The 16933-nt window shown below is 42.7% G+C and overlaps 2 protein-coding genes across 2 annotated transcripts; one reads left to right on the top strand and one right to left on the bottom strand.

Moving 5' to 3' along the window:
• Positions 1 to 4033: 4033 nt before the first annotated feature.
• On the top strand, positions 4034 to 4830 carry m17 (IL-6 subfamily cytokine M17; the record flags this gene model as incomplete). The annotated part of the gene is made up of 2 exons (XM_079735693.1): positions 4034 to 4159; positions 4372 to 4830. 2 exons carry the CDS (start codon positions 4034 to 4036, stop codon positions 4828 to 4830), a joined length of 585 nt encoding a protein of 194 aa, XP_079591819.1.
• Positions 4831 to 7155: 2325 nt separating this feature from the next.
• Positions 7156 to 11921, bottom strand: tescb (tescalcin b). Its single transcript, XM_079735771.1, has 8 exons — positions 11633 to 11921; positions 11107 to 11176; positions 10796 to 10876; positions 10374 to 10516; positions 10171 to 10232; positions 9180 to 9287; positions 8619 to 8666; positions 7156 to 8112 (listed from the first exon to the last, which is right to left on the bottom strand). The coding sequence occupies exons 1-8, from the start codon at positions 11694 to 11696 to the stop codon at positions 8035 to 8037; spliced, it is 654 nt and encodes a 217-aa protein (XP_079591897.1). The 5' UTR covers positions 11697 to 11921; the 3' UTR covers positions 7156 to 8034.
• Positions 11922 to 16933: the final 5012 nt, after the last annotated feature.

Here is a 16933-nt window from a genome sequence, read left to right as displayed (position 1 = left end):
ATGTTCACTAATCCAAGGTCTTGTAAAGGAAAAAAAGGTGAGAATTGTGCTGTCTAACTTTTGATATGAATATTTGTACATGAGAATATAGCTAGAACATACAGAGGCAATGGTCTATTACTGACATCGAAACTTAATATAACAAAGTTTTGTTTTCTTACAATATAGAAATATGGTCATGCGGTAGCAAAACATCCTACATAGCCTACATGCTACAGTCAAACGACTGGACTTTATCAGATTGTATGATACTGTCACAAACCACAAGCTTTCTTTAAAGTACAATGATCTCTGCAAGGTCTCTGATTCTACTCTATTTAACCTAATAAATGGCTGGTCTGGGTTGCATTTGATTAAAGAGTGTGCCAGTGACCAAGTTGACATAATCTCTGCAATGTTGATGGATATCATTGAACAGATTGCACAAGGTTTCCATCCTACTCGATGGAGAGATGAATGTTTGGTGCTTGATTTATAATAACACCATTAGCCTTTCTAGTCTTTTGTCCTAGAGAGAAGACTATAATAATTTAATGTTCACAGGTTTTACAACATGGGAAAGATAAAACCCTTTGATACCCCTCATAAATTAAAACTTCAGTGAGTTTTTTGTTTTGTTTAATTATTGTTTTGTCGGCGTGTCATAGGTTTCTGACACTCTGAGATTATCCCTTGCAATGAATCCCTCTAAGAATGACATGTATGTATGGAAAAAAATAAATACTATTTTATCACAGGTCAGTTTGATGCAATGTGTAATGTAGTGGTCTTCACATGGGTGTTCTGGACCTCCTGTTTTAAATAGAAACTTGAATCAATATATAACATTGTTCCTGACATGAGTACAATAGAGAGAACAGAGACATGGTTTGATTCAATGAATCAAATGATGTTCACAAGTTGTTTACTTTTAGAATTTCTCAAGATAAAATCTAAACCTTGCATATTTCAGTATTCTTTTTAGACCTTCACAATCTCGGTTTAGGAGAAGCCATACTTACATTTACTTATTTTAGTTGTTTAACCCTTGAATGGGCAAAGTGCAAGAATTTAGGATGTTTGAGGTTGTTGTATGAGCAGTATAGACATTTATTGCAGTTTAAACTGTGTGTACACACCTATAGCTGTTTGGCCAATCTTTTAACAAAAGGTGAGCCTTTTAAAGTTTCTTTCACAGGAAGGCCTACGGTTTCTGTTCTATGGTGTTTGTGTGTGTGTGTGTGTGTGTGTGTGTGTGTGTGTGTGTGTGTGTGTGTGTGTGTGTGTGTGTGTGTGTGTGTGTGTGAGTGTGTGTGTGTTTGTGTGTGTGTGTGCGTGCGTGTGTGTGTGTGTGTAGGGTCCTACATGTGTTGTTCTTTCATTTGAGACTGTTTCAAAACTGTCATGAGCCGAACATTTGTGTAACTTTAAGTTATCACAAAACACGTATTTCACAAGACCATAGGGAATTTCTTTAACAAACCTACAAATAAACCAATTTTCTGTGCAGTCAGACAAAATAAAGAGAATCTGTTGGAATAAGGCACCCTTAGGTCTCACACTTCTCAGAGTTGAATCTATTTTATATGTATCTAGGTTTTGTTGTTGGTGTTCTTTGTAAATGTTGTGGTCTCAGTTGAGGGAAAAACCCAGTGTTGACCTCACCGTGTTCTGCCTCAGCCTTTACACTAAATTCTTTACACAAAGATTTCCTTTCCCACCATGACGTTATGTTTCTCACCAACAAGAGTTCAAGTGAAGTGCTTGTTCAGCAGCTGGAAGGTCCCCGGATTGGGTGGTTAAATGACACCGGTAGCTTGTGGTTCACAGCCTTCTTCCTTGCTGGACTCATTTCAAAATAAGTTAGTCATGCTGTTTGATGGCAATGCTGCGTGAGCGTCAAAACGCCACAACACACTGCTATAATTAGTTGATTTGGGTCAAAGTGATATAGACAGCATTGTCTTCTCAATGATTCCCTGAAATCAATTTTTTGGACATTTTGTGTTCCCATGCTGAAATCATAGTTTTGGTTACCTATCAATGATCCGCAGATTTGGGTTTTTAGCAGGGAGTTCATTTATCACAAAGCATAGTGTATATCAGTATAAATATTTTTCCCTCCTTCCCCCATGTGACCTTGCCAGCTTCCTTTTTACAATACCAGAGCAAAGTCTCATAAATGTATATTAATACATTTGTGGATTAAATATGCAAAATCGAAGGAACAATCTGAACTGTAGCAGAGAGGGAATGGTTAGGGGATGGTAGTCACAGCAGTCCTTCAGTGTTTGTTGCTGCTAGGTCTCTCCACTTTGATACACTTCTACCCATAAAACTCACTTGGATTTCTGCTACCATTTACAGATAATGTGAGTTAATGTCAAACACAAAGAGTTCTGTTGTTAAAACCTACTCCACTACTGAGTTGTAATATTAGCTGGGGATATATATGTCACACGGAGGTATTTGCTGAAAAAATTCACACAACCCAATGTCTGCAAGAACTTAATGGAAGAATTAGGAATAATCTGCTTTGAAAAGAGTGAACAATTAAAATGTGCAACACATGGGTTTTATCACTGTCACAGTTGTAGTAAATGTAAGTGTCTGGCGCTTCGGACAAGGCTACGTGGGCCCAGAACTGACAGCAAACCATTCGACCCTGACTTCTTTTGGCCTACTGTTTGTAACATTTTTCATGAACCATCCCCCCATCCTAGCTTTCACATAGCTAACGGTTTTAGCATGCTGGTTTGAAGTTAGCATGATTGTACAGCATCAAATAAACTAAAGAAACTGCTACTGAAGGTTATGTAGGTAACTATTGTATCTACAATAAAATGAGCACTAGGCGAAAAATTGTCTTGAAGAAAATGTTGACTTTCTTACAGTAAGAAAGTACAAGAATGTTGACGTCACTCTTTTATGATTGGTCAAATTGAAAGTGTTTCAACTTACCAGACTGCGGTCTTCCCTGAATAGTGCATTTTAAGGACTTTTTTGAGATGCGGATGTGTGTGCGTGTGTGTGCGTGTGTGTGTGTGGGTGTGGGTGTGGGTGTGGGTGTGGGTGTGTGTGTGTGTGTGTGTTAATTGTATATTATATTATTCCAGTGTTTGAACTTGTGAGCTCAAGGAGTTATTTGAGCCTACAGTAAGGTGACCTGATTTCTGAAATGAAAAACAAGGACATTCGTGATTTGGCATTCCATATATCACCTTCACCCTCCTGCATGAATATGAAGTAATATCACCCCCAGTTAGCAAGCTCAAGCGTTTGAAATATGTGCCTGATATGCCTGCATGATTTTCATATATTTTCACATGTAACATTTCATTTCATGTAAAACACACATCGATTTTTCAGATAAAGATAAATAGTATTGTACAGCAGTATACAGATTCAACTATGTATTAAACAATCTGTATGCAAGGACTATTATTTCTTCAACCATGAGCCTGCAAAAACTTTTTTGACGTGCAAATTTAGAGCAAAGAATTGTGTCACACAAAGGGGGAAATTCTGGGAAATGTGGTTGCCTCATAAAAAATAGCGTCATTTCCTCTTCTGACAAATGTGTGGTTTCTGCCTTTAAAAGTATTTAAGGACAGTGACAACGACAAGTGTACATTTGATTTCTGAGACTGTGTGAGGAATGATTGGACATATGTATTTCCCACTGTTATTACAACCAACAAGTAAGGACTTTACTCTACATTATATGATTATATTCACAGCTGTATTGTTATCATATACTAGAGATAGGAAACAATTCTAAAATATTACACCTGCTGTCAGATCATCATGTTATTTAATATACGATTCATCTCATTTAAATTTGGGAATATGATTCTATGCACATTATTCTGAAATCCTATTGCACCAGTAGTGCAATACTTCTAGAAGTACGTTTGTAATTATGTCTAGGTGTTTTTGTGATATTCTATTAGTTAATCACAACAGTGCTTTTCAGGTGTGTTTTTGACATTATTATCTACTTGTGTCCCTACTAGAAACTTTCCCATCAGCACTGCTCTCTTTACTGTTGGTCATGGCCGTCCACTCATCGCGGACCGTCTCGCTGTGCAGAAGCCAGAACTATTGCATTCCCCTCCAGCAGTCTCTGAAGCTAACGCGACTCATACAAAAGGAATCTGTGGAGCTCATCCGTACATACGTGAGTCCAGACGCCAACGAGATGCATTTCAATGTTCTGTCTCCTTATATAGTTGCTGTGTATATTATATACGTATTTGCTGCATTGTTTATACTGCTTCTAGGCCATGGTTTGAGATGGCAGCACGGGCACGACTTCATCAAACGCTGACAACGTTTAGGATGAATTTGCATTGGATTCCACTTGACTCTCCCCTCTATCGCCTCCTCCAGAAGGCCAGCCAAGGGGCGATGTCGGAGCTCTTCTGCAAGTCCTCCAGCAGCGAGGTCCCAAAGCCCAAGATCTCCGGCCTGGAGCCCTCGGAGCGGCTGCTGAGCGTCTCCTCCATCCTGCAGTCCTTCCTGCCCCACCTCCAGCGGGTGCTTGAGCAGCAGACGGACCTGCAGTCGCCCTCCAGCCGGCTGCTGTCGGAGCTGAGCAACGTGAGGAACCGCAGCACCAGCCTGGCCTCAGTCACCAGCTGCCTCTATCAGAACCTCTTCCCCAACCTGCCGGCCCCCGAGCTGGCCGGGGGCCCCACCCAGCTGCCCCCGTCGCAGAACATCTTCCAGCAGAAGGTGTACGGCTGCGTGGTTTTGCGGCGGTTCAAGGAATTCCTCCTGAACGTGGCGCGGGAGCTGAGGACTTTGAAGGGCCCTGTGTGCAGGGGGCCCCCGGAAAACACCTTCTGAAGAAGAGCGGGGAAAAGGATGGAGAGGCTGCTGTAACGTGTTTCAGTGTTTCCCGTTCAAAAGACTTGTGTGAGTCTCAAGGTGGATGGCACATCGGTTGTTTTCCTCTTGCAAAGGATATGTATTTATCGTATTTATTATTTATTTCCACATTTTGTGGAGGTCAAATGTGTAATGGCAGAGGTTGCGTGATCATTGTAATTAGACTATGATTGTCCACAAATCTCCAAATGTATTGGAAATGTGTATGGCTTCTTGATGACACTGATCTGAACTTTTGTTAAAATCACACTGTGCAGAATCACCCAAAAGCAAACAATGAAAAAGACAGAAAGGCAAACATGGACTATGGAGGAATTTCGGCGTCAGCTTCTTCTAAATCAACTAATCAATGTTTTCTGTAAATGACCCAGCCTAACTGGGAGTATTGACGCAGCAAACACAAAAGGGGATGTTATTGTGGAGCCACTGGTTGCTGTTTAGGCTTTGTCCTGTGCAGTAACGGTCCAAAAGTAGACACAAGTCACTCAACTAAACAGGGAGGGAGGATGAGGTGATGGAGGTGTGACAGCAGCTCTCAGTGACACATGTCCTGAAGACATGAAGAGGCAGATAGTCACATAGGAAAGAGTTTGTGTAGCAGTCTGTTGTCTGGCCAGTCATAAGGCACTGTGTGCGTGTGTGTCTGAGACGTGTTTGTCTGTGTGTGTGTGTGGGTGTGTGTGTGTGGGTGTGTGTATGGTTCAGGGTGCTGAACAGTGGATGGAGCATAGTGCACAGATATGTATGGGCATGTTCATTGGAATAAGAATGACACTGTGGGTGTATGTAGGCCTGTAAAGAGGAAGTACGGAATGGGTTGGGATTTTTATCATCCAAGAACCTTATTTAAAAAAATATTTTATTTATGAAACATTGAAAATATTATTGTAATAAATTAAAGTTGTACTATTGAATTGTTTGTAATTTCCCTTTTTTCTCTAAGGTCATTAAAGCAGAAAACTGGAAGCAGACGAGCAATTGGCTCTGGGTCATAAATCAAGTTTCCTGTTTTCGTAAAGTAGGACGTTGGTTTTTATTTAGAACAAGAGCAAAGGCTATGTCTGGTCTGTGGAGCAAGCATCACGCTCACACCATCAATCAAAACAATAAGTACAACTTGTAACATTTTGGTATCTAGGATAGCAGTAAATGATCAACTGACTACAGAGTAGGTTGTATGAAAAACTGACGTATTTTCAATATGTAGGAGGGAAAAGGGAAGACCCAGTCCCAGTGAAATTCTAATTGTTTATTGATTTGAATTTGTTTGGCATTGTGTCTCATTATTTTATGACTCATAATGAACCTTATGTAAGGACACACATCATGCCAAGATCCACCCAAGATTACGTTTTCTCAAAGGGCAACCAAAGGGCAACTCAACTTAAGTACAAATTTCAGTTTCTTTATTTCAGTCATTTAATCCTGGGTGACCTTGGAAAGGTTTTAAATGTACTGTCAGGCACAAATAAAACCAAAACCTAAACCGGGTTGACCCCAACACGTTGACTAAACCAACAGGTTTATATGTTACAGAGGGAATGTCTCTGCACATCAAAATATGTGGGCAGGATGGTGAGGTAACTACTAGTTTACTAGGGTTCTGACGTACATTTGTTTTAACTTTTACTTCAGTATGAGCTTGTGAGTATCTTCCACCACTGCTTCACCGTGTTCATATAGGTTAATATAGAAAGTATAAAAAATTATACAAAACAATAATGTATTTTACAATGTATTGTTACAATGCAGTCCATGCTCTAGTTTCCTATGTTGTAAGCAGCCGAACATTGGAGTGGCTAAAAGGCTGTTACTAACAAGTCCACTGAAATAAGAGGAGGTCTGATTCAGCACACATACCCGTATGCTGAAGTCAGTTAGGAGTCAAGTTGTTAAATCAATTAAACATCTGCATGTTTACAAAGTGCAGACTGGAACTTAAACAACGGCCTTGCGCAGTGGAACTATATTGCAAACAGTTAGAGACTTAGTAACACAATCCAACTTGTGCCGTCTCATCTTCTACATGCTCTCAGTTTGCCCCACTGCTCTGAGAGCGAGGCTGGACAAAGCTCCTTCTACATTTTACATCTTTCCTCTTTTTAAAATTCTTCAGAAGCTGAATTCTAGAGAAGCTTCTTGCAAGGTGTTTTTTTCTCATGGTTTAACTTCCTGTTGCATACAGTATGAGTTACTACTTAAGGATGCATGACATCACCCGAAATGAGGGTCATGGAGGCCTTGACTTTCATTCACTCAATGTTTAATTGTGAAAGTGTGAGTAATTGTCATCATATTGGAGGCACGTGCAAACATTATTAGATAAAAAGTGGCATTATTGGGCTGCTATTGAAACACATGAAAAGGTATGAAATATATGCATTCATATTCATACAAAAGTGTGTCATCATCATTAACACATCCCTGATTATCGTAGGTTTGACATTCATAGGATGTTTGAGCATCCATATTTGCATGCACAGGGAGATAGTTAGTTACCTCAGTACCATTATTGCTTACTGACAGACTGATTGTTAAATAAGGGCTTTGTTTGTGTACAATATTGCGGACAATCATGCTGAACGTAGTGTCGAAAACCTGTGTTCCTGCATAGTAATCTAAACATGAATTAAGACAAAGGCATATACGGGATATATTCTTACAGTGCACATAATCAACCTCTATCAAGGCAATATTATAGCAAACTACTCAACCAAGATTCTAAAATAGGATGCTAAACTACTCGCCTTGGAACCAGACAAATCTACAAGCTCATGTCTTAGGAGCTCTGGGGCGAACGCGTCTGGCTCCACATCAGCTCAGACAGATTTCCAGCAAACCAGACCAGGGTCGGGCCAATCACAACCGTTTATCTACTTTGGGGGTGGGTTTAATACGATGACTAGACAGAGGAGCACCTTATGAGAGCGCTGCTGAGGAATTTTCGGAAAAACAACCAGGATGGATGCCGCTGATGTGCCACACGTTGCGTGGCTCTGATGGGTCATAGGTCTATCCAGTCGCATCAAGAGGCCTTTTGGTCCAGGGCCGTTGAAAACCAAATTGAACAGAGAGGTCTCAGGCTGCTAAACAACCAAAGTATAATAAAAAAAAAACTCCTCGTAAGATCAAAGTAGTGCACGTTTATGTGATGTGTACATGTCACTTGCACAGCGTGGTCGTGTCCATGTTCATGAAGCGGATGTTCATCCTGGATTCAATTTCAAATTCTTTCAGTAGCTAAAAGCAGAACATGTTAGTTAGTAGGATTTATTTGAAGGAGGCGAGTGAAACATTTGCAGTGAATGTGACGCAAGTCATGTTTTAAAGGAGCCGCAGGTACGATTTAAGGGATATTATTTCAGTATAGTAAGATAGAAACGGCATATCCAGTTATTAGTGAGTGAAATGTGCTAAGCGAATATCTGTTTTGAGTTGACTGCGCCTGCCATTGTGAGCCAGTTTTGATTTTAGACCAAGCCCAGCTTATTTCTGACCAATCAGGGCATTTCTTCCATGAATGTTTCAGGGAATCCATCTTATCTGTCAATCACAGGTGAGTGAAATGCAACACTGCTCAATGGTAGAGAAACATATGGAGGGAGGGGGGAGTGAGGGACATTTTTGGGTTGTTGAGTTTTCAAATGTCGCCGTTTTCTGCCCGCTCTCACATTTAAACTCTTTAATATTACCTACAGCAGCTTTGATAAAATGAGGACACAAAACCACAAAATCAGGCTACTGACCTTATTAAAATGCTCAAATGTGATTCCCTCGTAAAATTCATCGGGTTCCTGTGTGTGAAAAATAAAATAAAAAGGTATCAGACAGTACATTAAAGTGGACGTGGATGGATAGAGTTGGAATCACACAGTTAAAAACACTGTCATAGTACCATGTGATAGGGCTAGGCGATATGGAAAAATGTGTTAATAAGATAATCATGGGGAATTTTACAAAAGGTCTTTAAATATCACAGTATGCTTCAGTTTAAAATAACATACTGAACTGTCCATCTCAGGGTCTTGACATTGAAATATAAGGTACAGGACTTTTAAAATCCACTATTTTAATCTTTTTAAGGGCATCTCTTCTCATCATGATGAACTATGAATGAGACTATAAAAATAGGTATGACAATTTGTCAGTATCTACCTTTTGTGACGACACAACATACAGACAATAAACAATCACTTTGAATGATTGTTCTGCCATGTGACTCATAAATGATGGGCCAGGCCCACCATGTGACTCATAAATGATTGGCCAGCCCTACCATGTGCCCTTGTATAATTGGCCAGCCCTACCATGTGACCCATGGAGATGCTTGCCACCTCAAGCATTGCAGCGTCGGCGATGCCTTTGGCCGTTTCTTTTCCCAGTGCGCCGCTACGAGACAGCAGCTCCTCGACCACCTAGCCAAGCGGACACATGGTTAGCATTGTACGTTAAAAAGTGCTTTAGGGAAGATCCAACCTTTTCTGACCAATAGGGTTGTCATGGTTTAGTGGAATCCCTCTTGCCGGTTAATCACATGTATGTGAAATGCAACACTTCTCAATTTCACTACTCCAAATGAAATACTGCAAAAAACTGTCAAATAGGAGCCGTTTTGTTGTATATCATCAAAATACCTATCTTAAAGATGTGAAAGTGTTTTAACCTGTGTTATTCATTTAAATCTAGCTTTAAAACCAGACAACAACAGCCCGAAGGTCTGTCGCTGAAGCTGCTGTATATGAGCAGTACAGCAAGCCCACAGTTGAAAGTGTATGGACGTTTTCTAGAAAAACCAACAAAAGACTGTTGATTTGTAAGAGGTCCAACACAGGAGAGTGGAGAAAATTGTCTAGTTTTAAAAATAATCAACGGTTATCTATTTTGAAGTGTATTTGTTGACTTGTTGCCGTTATGCATTGCAGCCAACACAAGCTACTGATACTATGTGCAGAGAGGGACCGTCCACATTGTGATTGACTGCTGTACAGGCAGAGGGGGAGGGTCGGCGAGGTTAGAGAGATTGGTTTGCGACCTTGAAGCAGAAGAGAAAATGAATCCCCCCCACATGAGGTCCCACGGATCAATACCGCCACTAGAATCCCCCCCCCCCCCAGTTTGTAACAACGGCAGAGACCAGTGCTCAGGTGTCGAATCCTGCAGGCTGATAGTAAGAATACAATCGCCCTGATGCAACAGTGTTTACATGTGGTGGGGGATGACAGCGGAGGTGTAGAGTATGGGCGTGGCTGGCGGTAATCCACCACAGCCACGCTGCACTGTGTTGTGTTGTGGCCTTACGTGTCTGTACTCCTCCAAGGTGATGGTGCCGTCGTTGTCCGTATCATGCATGTTGAATAGAACTGCATAAATTGGGGTTCAGAGAGGCCAGCGTTATGAACGGCACGACGACAAACACAAGGGGGATGAAACATGAAGGTGTAACCTGGGGGGGGGGGGGGGGGGGTTGAATGGGGTCTTCCAGGGAGAGAGAGGGGTCTCACATCTGAGTTTCTCCATGCGGATGACCTCTTTCTGCTCGTCGTCCAGGCGTATGGATGGCGGTCTGAAGTGGGACATGACCACCAGGAACTCCCCAAAGCCGATCTCATGCACCGTGCCCACGCCGTCAGTCTGCCGGAAGTTTCTACATGCGCGGGCACAGACAGACAGATAGACAGACAGACAGACACACTGGGCTGTTGAGCGTCGGCCGATACGCACGTTATACGGCGTACTCTCCTCTGCTACATGTTTACTATTACACGTTACTGTAGTATTTTACTATTGTTTATTCTACTGTATGCTAGCATAAATAGTGTTATAGATGGTAAATACTATAGGCATATAGTACAGTACATAGTAATGATTTGAACTACAGCTTAGATGATAAAAGGTATCAGGTATTAGAAAGTCATTGCTGTACCTCCTGTCAAAGAAAGCCTCTATGATCTGTGATCTGATGGGATTGCAAAGCAGATCTGGAATCGTGTTGAAATCTTCTCTCCTGGTGAACAAAACACAACAGGATTTAGGGAGTGGTTGTACTGCATAATCATATGCAACTGCTATGATCTTAAACCTGTTTGTCAATTCAGACAAACTGAAGATCTTTTTCAACAAGTTGTATAAAACAAACACAATGAGAGGCGACAATTGAAATGAGAGGCGACATTAAACAATACAGAATACAGCAGGGCAGAGGGGGTATATAGGTAACCTAACACTGTAGTTCACCTCAGAGTTTCCCCATTGTTGCTCAGTTGCTTGAATCTTTTGTGTAGAATTCCGATCTGTTCGAAGGAAACTAGCAGAGGAGATAAAACACCATCTCAGCAAGGCTGGTACAGAACATGGCCAATATGGTTAAGTAAACAAAGTCTGATTTGAATGGGAAGAGGAAATTTGCGTAGGCCTACATGCAGGTCATACAGGTGTGAGCGTAGTTTCTATGATAGGAGGTTGGTGCTGTCCATGGAAACTTTTATCAGAGCTAGACCATTGACCAACATTATCTTTGGCACTTTCGGGTAAAACATGTCGAGGCAAGCGATACACTTAATAAGATGCCATTTGAATTGTGTCGAATGCATATGCGATGCGTCCTCCCCACTGGCTTTATCTGTCCAACTTGTGATTAAATTAAACATAAAGCACTCAAATAGGTCGGTTCCTCTTAAAGACATGCAAAGCACCCGCGTCGTTCATGTAGCAGTGCCGGTTTAATCAGCAGGCCTAACTAAGTATTTGTCCGCATACTCACATCCTGTTTTCTCCGCCAGACCAACGTATTGGGGTTCATCAGGTAAAGAATGTAGAGACCCCATAATTGAATAAAATAAAAGATGTCCCTGAAGTCAGATGTGTGCCAGACTGAAGAAGAAACCCCGGACCGGGTACTTCAAAAAGCCCGGATTAAACAGCTGGGAATCTCCGCAACAATGTTGTGTTTCGGTTCGATTTCCTGAAGTCTTCAGGTTTGTATCACACCAGACAACTGTGACATCTGCACGCGTTGCGCCTCCTCCCCTAGTCCGTCTAAGTGCGCATCATCTGCAGGTAGCGTCTACTTCCGCACCCTGGTCTGTACCGTCGCACCCGCGTTGGTCCGACAAGCGTGGACCTGTGGATGCATTATTGATGTGCAACTGTTCATTTATTCATCCACTGATGTTTACTTTCAAACGCCAGAGGGCTTTGCAAATGTGGTACTATTTGGTCGCCTCTTTCTATTTGTAGACCCCCTATCGTTAAAAAATGATAGGCTATTTTTGGAATAAGCAATGTAAGGCCTATTAAGTAGCAGCAATGGTAGTGGTGCAAGGCCTGTGCTGTTAGTATTCGCAGTGGTTTTTATTAGTGTGAGTGCGTAATTAGTGGTAGAGGCAGTAGACGATAGCAGTAGGTGTAAGGCTAGTATGTGTTGTATAGGTGAGCCCAGGGCGTCTGTATCTTCAGACCAAATGTCTAGAGGAAATCTAAAATTAATGAAACTTAAATGAATTAGGCTTAACTCAAATTCGACTGGTCTGGTTCAATTCGATAATCCTATCAAATAAAATGCATACACATATATATAGCTTATTAAGAACATTTTATCTTCGAGAATAAATGTTATACTTTACGTATGCGTCACAATCTGTAGCGTACACAATTATTCAAAATGTGTTATACACAATTAAAACACATGGTGGCAGCGTTTCATAATTTATAAACACTCGTATTTTGATTCTTTCTACGTTTAATATTATTATTATTAGTTATGTTAGTATTGGAAGTAGTTACATTATTATAATTATTAAAATTGTATATTAGCCTATATTGATAAAAGCGAGTAAGCGTATTTAACCGTATGGTGGCTAAAATATATAGTTGCCGTGGGTACAGGGATAGCTGCGCCTGCTTTACCAGGGTCCCTAGATGTCCACCAGATGGCACTATTGTACACCACTTTACTTCACTTTTTACTTCAGCGGCATAAAAAAACGGAGGTAAAACTTTTTTTTTTTCTACTGGTGTGACTTAGACCAAATCAATTATTATTGACCTCTTATTGATTCCAACCCAATGTCTCGGCATGTTTTATATTTTCTGCTAGAATTATGGATAAAAAGAACACCCCTCGTGTGTAGGCCTATCTTTATTACTTATAATTATCTATCCATCAGATAACAAATCAATAAACTAAGTGCCTGTTTCGTCTATGTTCTGATCTAGTCATCTATATATGAAACCATATATCTTGTTGAAAGCATCACAAATATTTAAATTGGCACCATTTTCTTTTAATTGGGGTTCAGTATAATCTGAGAATTGTTAGTGCTTCTAATATTAATCATTTACACAGATAATGACTCATTTCACAGCCAACAATTGTTTTATACATCCTTAGTGTGAACAAAAATAGTGTATATGACAATGCACTATCAAGTTCATATTTAAAATTCACCAGACAAAACTCAAACAGCCCGATCACTTCCCCTAAGCCTTGTTACTGACAATGTTGTTGTTCATTGGCTATGAGCGGACACTAACTGGATTCAAACTGAAAGTCTGACCGGCATTCCAATGGTACAGTCAGTACAGAATGATTACACTCACATTACCATACTTCAAGGACCTTTCCCCTTGATTCACTTCTCCCCCAAAGTAGCCTGTATCCCCTGGGCCATGGAGCCACTCCTACATGCTCAATTACTACTGAGCCCCCAAGTCCGCAGTCTACCTGCAGGCATCCCTGAGCTGAGATCCCCAACACCTCTCTGCTCCTCAACCGCTCATCTGGTATTCAGTGTGAGTCGCTTTGGAAGAACTCTGCTGCTCCTCGATAGATTGCACTGTCGTCAATACAGTACGCCGCAAAATACAGATGTGCTCTGTGAAAGTATCTAACGTGGATTGTCTCCCTTCAGGAGACGAGCGGTGCTGCTGTAAGGACGGCAGCAGAGGGGGTTCAGCACGGACATGGAGAGATGGGGACCAGGGTCGGGGCTGCTCGGTATTCAGAGGAGGGCTCTTGTTGGGAAGGAGGGACACAGGGAGAGACACAGGGGAGAGAGGGGGAGAGGGAGGGAGGTAGAGAGAGAGAGGGGGGGGGGGAGAGACAAGGGGAGAGAGTGGGAGATAGGAGAGAGAGGGGGAGAGACACAGGGGAGGGAGAGAGGGAGAGGGGGGAGACACAGGGGAGAGATGGGGCAGAGACACAGGAGAGAGAGGGAGAATGGGAGAGAGAGGGGGAGAGAGGAGAGAGAGGGGGAGAGTGGGAGAGAGGAGCGAGAGGGGGAGAGAGGAGAGAGAGGGGGAGAGAGGAGCGAGAGGGGGAGAGACACAGGAGAGAGAGTGGGAGAGAGAGGGAGGTGAGACAAAAAAGGGGGAGAGAGAGACTGGGGGAGAGAGAGGGGGGTAGAGGGAGAGGGAGGGTTGAGAGAAAGAGGTGGGAGAGCGACGGGGGAAGAGAGAGAGAGGGGAAAGAGAGAGGCGGGGAAAAGCGGGGAGAGAGAATGAGGGTTAAGAGATTGGGAGATATGTAGGTGGGAAAGACACGGGGAAAGAGAGGAGAGAGAGAGAGGGAAGAGAGACGGTGGGAGGGAGAGAAAGGGGGAGAGAGAGGGGGATTAAAAGGAGGGGAGAGGGTGAGAGAGAGGAGAGAGAGAAAGAGGATGAATGAGGGTGAGGGGGTGAAAGGAGGGAAAGGTAGAGCAAGGAGAGAGAGAGAGAGAAAGGGGGAGGGAGGGGGAGAGTTGACAGGGTGCCCCCCACGGTTCTCAGACAACAGATGCTGCTCTGGAAGACACCTGGGTGCCGAGAGGGTGTGGGTGTGTGTCTGTGTGGTGGTATGTGTCTGTGTTAGTTTCTCCAATTCTCTCTCTCTCCACCTGTTGCTGTCCTCTGTCTTCTTCCATCATGTTTGGGCGGTGAAATGCTAAATTGATACGCCGCTGTTAGTTAAGCTCTATCTGCCCCTTTCACTTTCACACACACACACACACACACACACACACACACACACACACAAACACACACATACACACTTTCACACACACACACACACACACACACACACACGGATACACACATACACACACACACACATACACACACATACACTCACACACATACACTCACACACACACACACACACTCACACATACACATGCACACACACACACACATTCACACACACACACACACCCCCACACACACAAACACACATAAACACACATAGACACACACATACGTACACGCACACACACACTTAAATACACACTCACATACACACACACACACACACACTCAAATACACACTCACATAAATACACATTCCCACACACATACACAGCAATAGACGCATACACATGCACACACTAATACAAACGCGCACACACACACACACACACACACACACACACACATACACACAGACGCACACAAACAAACACATCCACACGAATGCACCGGACACACACATACAGCCACACACATACACACACACACACATGCACACACGCACTACCAGTTTCCCCAGTAGTAAACACAGCTCTGCCCTCACGTCTTGGCTGGTGCAAGGGTGAGTTCCTGGAACGAGGACAGAGCGTCTGATTGGCTGGCTGAATGCTAAAAGGACTAACGCCTTCTGTTGGTTCATCCAGCTCTGCAGGAACCTTCTAGAATAATAATCTGGAGTGGGATGGTGAGGCACTGGACTGAACTCTCACGGAGTTCAGAGGAGAAGCAAACAGACTTCTAAAAGACAACGTAAGACAAGGAGGTTAAAATATGAAGAGTGAGGGAATAATGCATCAAAACATAATAAATATTATGATGATTTTTTTACTTGAAGTACTTAAATATGACACATTAACAGACATTAGTCACAACTGCAATGCCATTGTGAAGCCTGACATGACGAGTATTAGGTTGAAGAGTCAAATTAAGAGGATGACACTGATGGATCCCGGTGGTAATGTCTCATGGTTCCCCAGCCCTCTGTATACAGACGGCCCTTCACACAAATTAGGCCTGCTCACCATTAATATTCAATGCAGACAGGGCATATAAATGATACATGTTAAATACATTATCACGATTGGTCATCTCATCAAATATTGAATTCATGGAATGGTTCTAATGCATAATTTGCATTTTAAATGTTACTTTCTAAAAATATATGACCCTCAATAATCAGTGGGTCATCCTTCACATCATCGGACAACCTATAGATTTTGATCTGTTTCTTGGTTTATATTTGCTGAAGATATCAACGAGGGAGTCCAACTCAGTCGATCTGTGAGGAAGATGATATTGACTTTGCTCAATGTCACCTCTGTTTCTAAACCTCTGGGCGTCCCTTCTCCCGGCCAGCTGCACTGCAATCAATATCCTCCGTCGCCCCGTTATGTCAAAGGGAACCACAAAAGAACGGGAATATCCAAAGGCTGTCAGTGCGTTGTGCAGACATATTGCCGAGTTCTGCTTAGTTTGTTCAGCTAAGGAGGACCTGGGAGAGAGGGGAAGGGGGGGGGGAGGGGCAGAGGGAGATAGAGGGGGCGAGAGGAAACAAGAGAGATTCTGATAGAGCGGGAGTGAGAAAGACACAGAGAGAAAGGGAGAGAGAGAGAGAGAGGGAGAGAGAAAATGGGGGAGAGAGGTGGAGGGAGGGAGAGAGAGAGAGAGAGAGAGAATGGGGCAGAGTGAGAGCGAGGAAGATTCCGTTAGGGATGACAGCCATGCTTGCCTCAATGTGCCGTTAAATCCCCCGTATGGAGCCTTTCATGAGTGTCTGTCAGGACCATGACACAGTAGGCCCACAGCGGGGGACCTGGGAGCCGCTGTGTGTCGCGGATATGATTCAAGGGAGCACGTCACCTTGAAAAACACCGAAGGGTGAACACTGAGGTAAAAAAAAAAAGCCAAGATTAACGTCTCCATATTTCCACCTTCCCGTCACGCATTGCCTATTTCCAACGTGTTTCCCATTCTCCCTTTTTTACCGGGAAAGAGAACTTGTTTTTTTATTTTTTCCCCCCCGCCATTGGATTTAGAAACGCTTTGTTGCCCGGGCTAA

The sequence above is a fragment of the Pollachius pollachius genome, assembly GCF_949987615.1.
Source record: "Pollachius pollachius genome assembly, chromosome: 4".
Classification (NCBI taxonomy): Eukaryota; Metazoa; Chordata; class Actinopteri; order Gadiformes; family Gadidae; genus Pollachius; species Pollachius pollachius.
The sequence above is the reverse complement of the archived record's forward strand: the minus strand, read 5'-3'. Positions and strand labels throughout refer to the sequence as shown.